We start from the raw sequence: 2500 nt of genomic DNA on the forward strand, positions 1-2500 counted from the left end.
ATTTCACTTAAAAGTATTGTCACCTATATAGAACAGAAGTAGAATGATGGCAAGGAAAGTGTTGCATAAAAATACAAAATCAATATCATGTATGAATTAATAGCAAGTTGAAGATACTTACTTTGGAGTGCCTGTAATACATAGCGTACTATATACAAAGGAGTAATAAAAGTGTCATTTAGGAATACTGGTGTGTATTTCACATTTACAATGGGAAGGCAAATATGAACAGATTTGCACAAACGGTTTCCTCGTGGATAAACAGTATAAATCAAGATGTTGATCTAAACCTTGTGGCACAGTTTTTTTTTTTCTAAAAATTGAAGGGAACGGCCGGGGCATCATAATTATATCCACAAGAAGAAGTAACTGTCTGAGTGACGGTAACTTGGCGAGGCTGGTTGACTGTGCGGTACACGACCTGCTGTCTTTGTTGGGTCTGCACCACCTCCCGGTTAACGACGCGGTCTTGGCCGGGTACTTGGACCACAGAGGTTCGGACTTCCTGACGGGTTTGTACCACGGGGACCGGTGTGACGTACTGGGTCCTGACAACGGTCTGCACCCGTGTGAAGGGCTGAACCCTTGTCTCGAAGAGAGTGGTGTAGATGGTGGTGGGAACCACCTGAGTACGTACCACCTCTTGAGGTACCACCTGTGTGAGGATGCGTGTCTGGGTAGCAATATTGGTTCTCGTCACCACCTGTTGACGAGTAGCAACGACATTCTCATAACGAGTGTTAACAGATGTGAAAGGAATGACCTGTTGACGCTGAGCAACAGTAGTTCTAACAACATCCTGTCCACGGACGACTGATGTCTTTAGCAGCTGTTGCACACGTGTGGATGTTACAAAACGGGTGATAGCTGGCTGTTGGCTCCTGACAATGGAGGTCTGAACAATAGTCTGAATACGAGTTTGTACAACGTCACGGCCTGGGACAGTGACGACACGGGTTGCTTGACGCTCCTGTGTCTGGTAATTAGTAAGAGGCTGGATGATAGTGCGGACCTGAGTGCTGGTCACCTCTACAGGAACAACCTGTGTCTGCACCTGTGTACGTGTGACATAGTTGACCTGCGGCACCACACGGGTTGAAGTGACGAAACGCGTTTGTACAACAGGTGGACTTGGAACGGTCTGGGTGACAAACCTGTCAATAGCACGAACGGTTGTTTGTTGAACAACGCTGGTCTGATACTGGACCTGTGTTTGAACACGAGTCTGGAAAAGTGTGGTTGGTACCACCTGTTGCCTGACAATGGTTGTGGTTCTGTACTGAGTGTTGACTTGATTGACGGTCTGGAGGCGGACTGAGGTTTGGAGCTGAGTGTTGTAGACGACGGAGGTGACAGGAGCAAGCTTGCATTTTGCGGGAGGAAGGTATTGGTTGTCGGGTTCCTCGTAATTATATCCTTGGGGTTCGGCCGAGACCAGAGCCAGCAGCAGCAACGTCGCCGTCAAGCGCCACATCCTGCAAAGAGAAATTCCACAGATTAGAGCAGCGGTGATTGGAAGGCCCGCGTCTCGATCACTCATTTGGGAATAAAGTCCAATCACGCGCCCCTCTATCTGTGCAACTTCTCCATGCGGTGTGGGCTGACCCGAGAGGACTTTCTCGCCCAGATGAGCCGCGAGACTTATCAACCGGAAGAAAGAAACTACAGTTACAGGACATAGATTCCAAGTGAGTGATGGATATCGAGAAAAGAATGCTCCATATTTGGAAATACTGAAGTAGTATGAAATGTTTATTCCTCGTATTCATAGTTTCGCATTATCGGTGTTTGGTATCTATTGGATTATTTCATATGATTTCTGTAATGCGCTAATTGCTAGTATTTTTTTTCCGTCTATCATTACCGCTCAGATCTTGGCTAAGAAATAAAAGATCTCTTGGTATTTTTAGAATAATCAGAAATTACAGGTACAAAGTAAAGATTCAGAGTTAGTGACTGGCACAGCGAAAAGCTGGCTGGACTGCTAGAAATATGAAGCACAATATCCAAATATCAAGCTGAAAGATTTCACTTGCACTACCGCACTTTAGCATTATGGTAATTTTTATATTTTGGTTAATACTCTCGAATTGCTCTTTTTCTATTAATAACACAATTACATCTGTTATTAACGCACCTATTATCTTAAAAGGCAATTTCTTGGATGCTCATTTCTCTTAAACACTGGCAAGAACTTCACACTATTTTTAAGCACTCAGATGCGATATCGACGCTCATCTATCACGGATTGCCGACGCTGATGCTGGCATAAGGAAAGGGGTCCATTCTTCTGAGTCAAATTCAAGTTTCCTTCAAGGATGAACAGACAATATCACGTGTAAGAAATATATTACAATATATTTCAAGGAAAAACAATCTAAATCTTATTTCGTCGGGTCTGGTAGTTCAATCCAATATATGAAGAGGTACTTATATGAATGGGATCTCACCATAGATTTACACATCACAAAAACAATAACCAAATAGAGGCACGAGAAGG

The 2500-nt window shown here is 43.9% G+C and overlaps 2 protein-coding genes across 2 annotated transcripts in view; both read right to left on the reverse strand.

Moving 5' to 3' along the window:
• The window catches only part of LOC113814715 (uncharacterized), a 4218-nt gene that overhangs the window by 1526 nt on the left and 192 nt on the right, over nt 1–2500 (reverse strand). The gene's annotated exons all lie outside the window — the stretch shown is intronic.
• Nucleotides 314–1540, reverse strand: LOC113814700 (uncharacterized). The gene has a single exon (XM_070122445.1). It carries the CDS (start codon nt 1538–1540, stop codon nt 314–316), a length of 1227 nt encoding a protein of 408 aa, XP_069978546.1.

This window comes from Penaeus vannamei, chromosome 6 (genome assembly GCF_042767895.1).
Source record: "Penaeus vannamei isolate JL-2024 chromosome 6, ASM4276789v1, whole genome shotgun sequence".
Classification (NCBI taxonomy): Eukaryota; Metazoa; Arthropoda; class Malacostraca; order Decapoda; family Penaeidae; genus Penaeus; species Penaeus vannamei.

Bases quoted from the DNA above. Each gene is read 5' to 3' on its own strand.
- LOC113814700 (XM_070122445.1), bottom strand. From the start codon at position 1,540: ATGAGTGATCGAGACGCGGGCCTTCCAATCACCGCTGCTCTAATCTGT.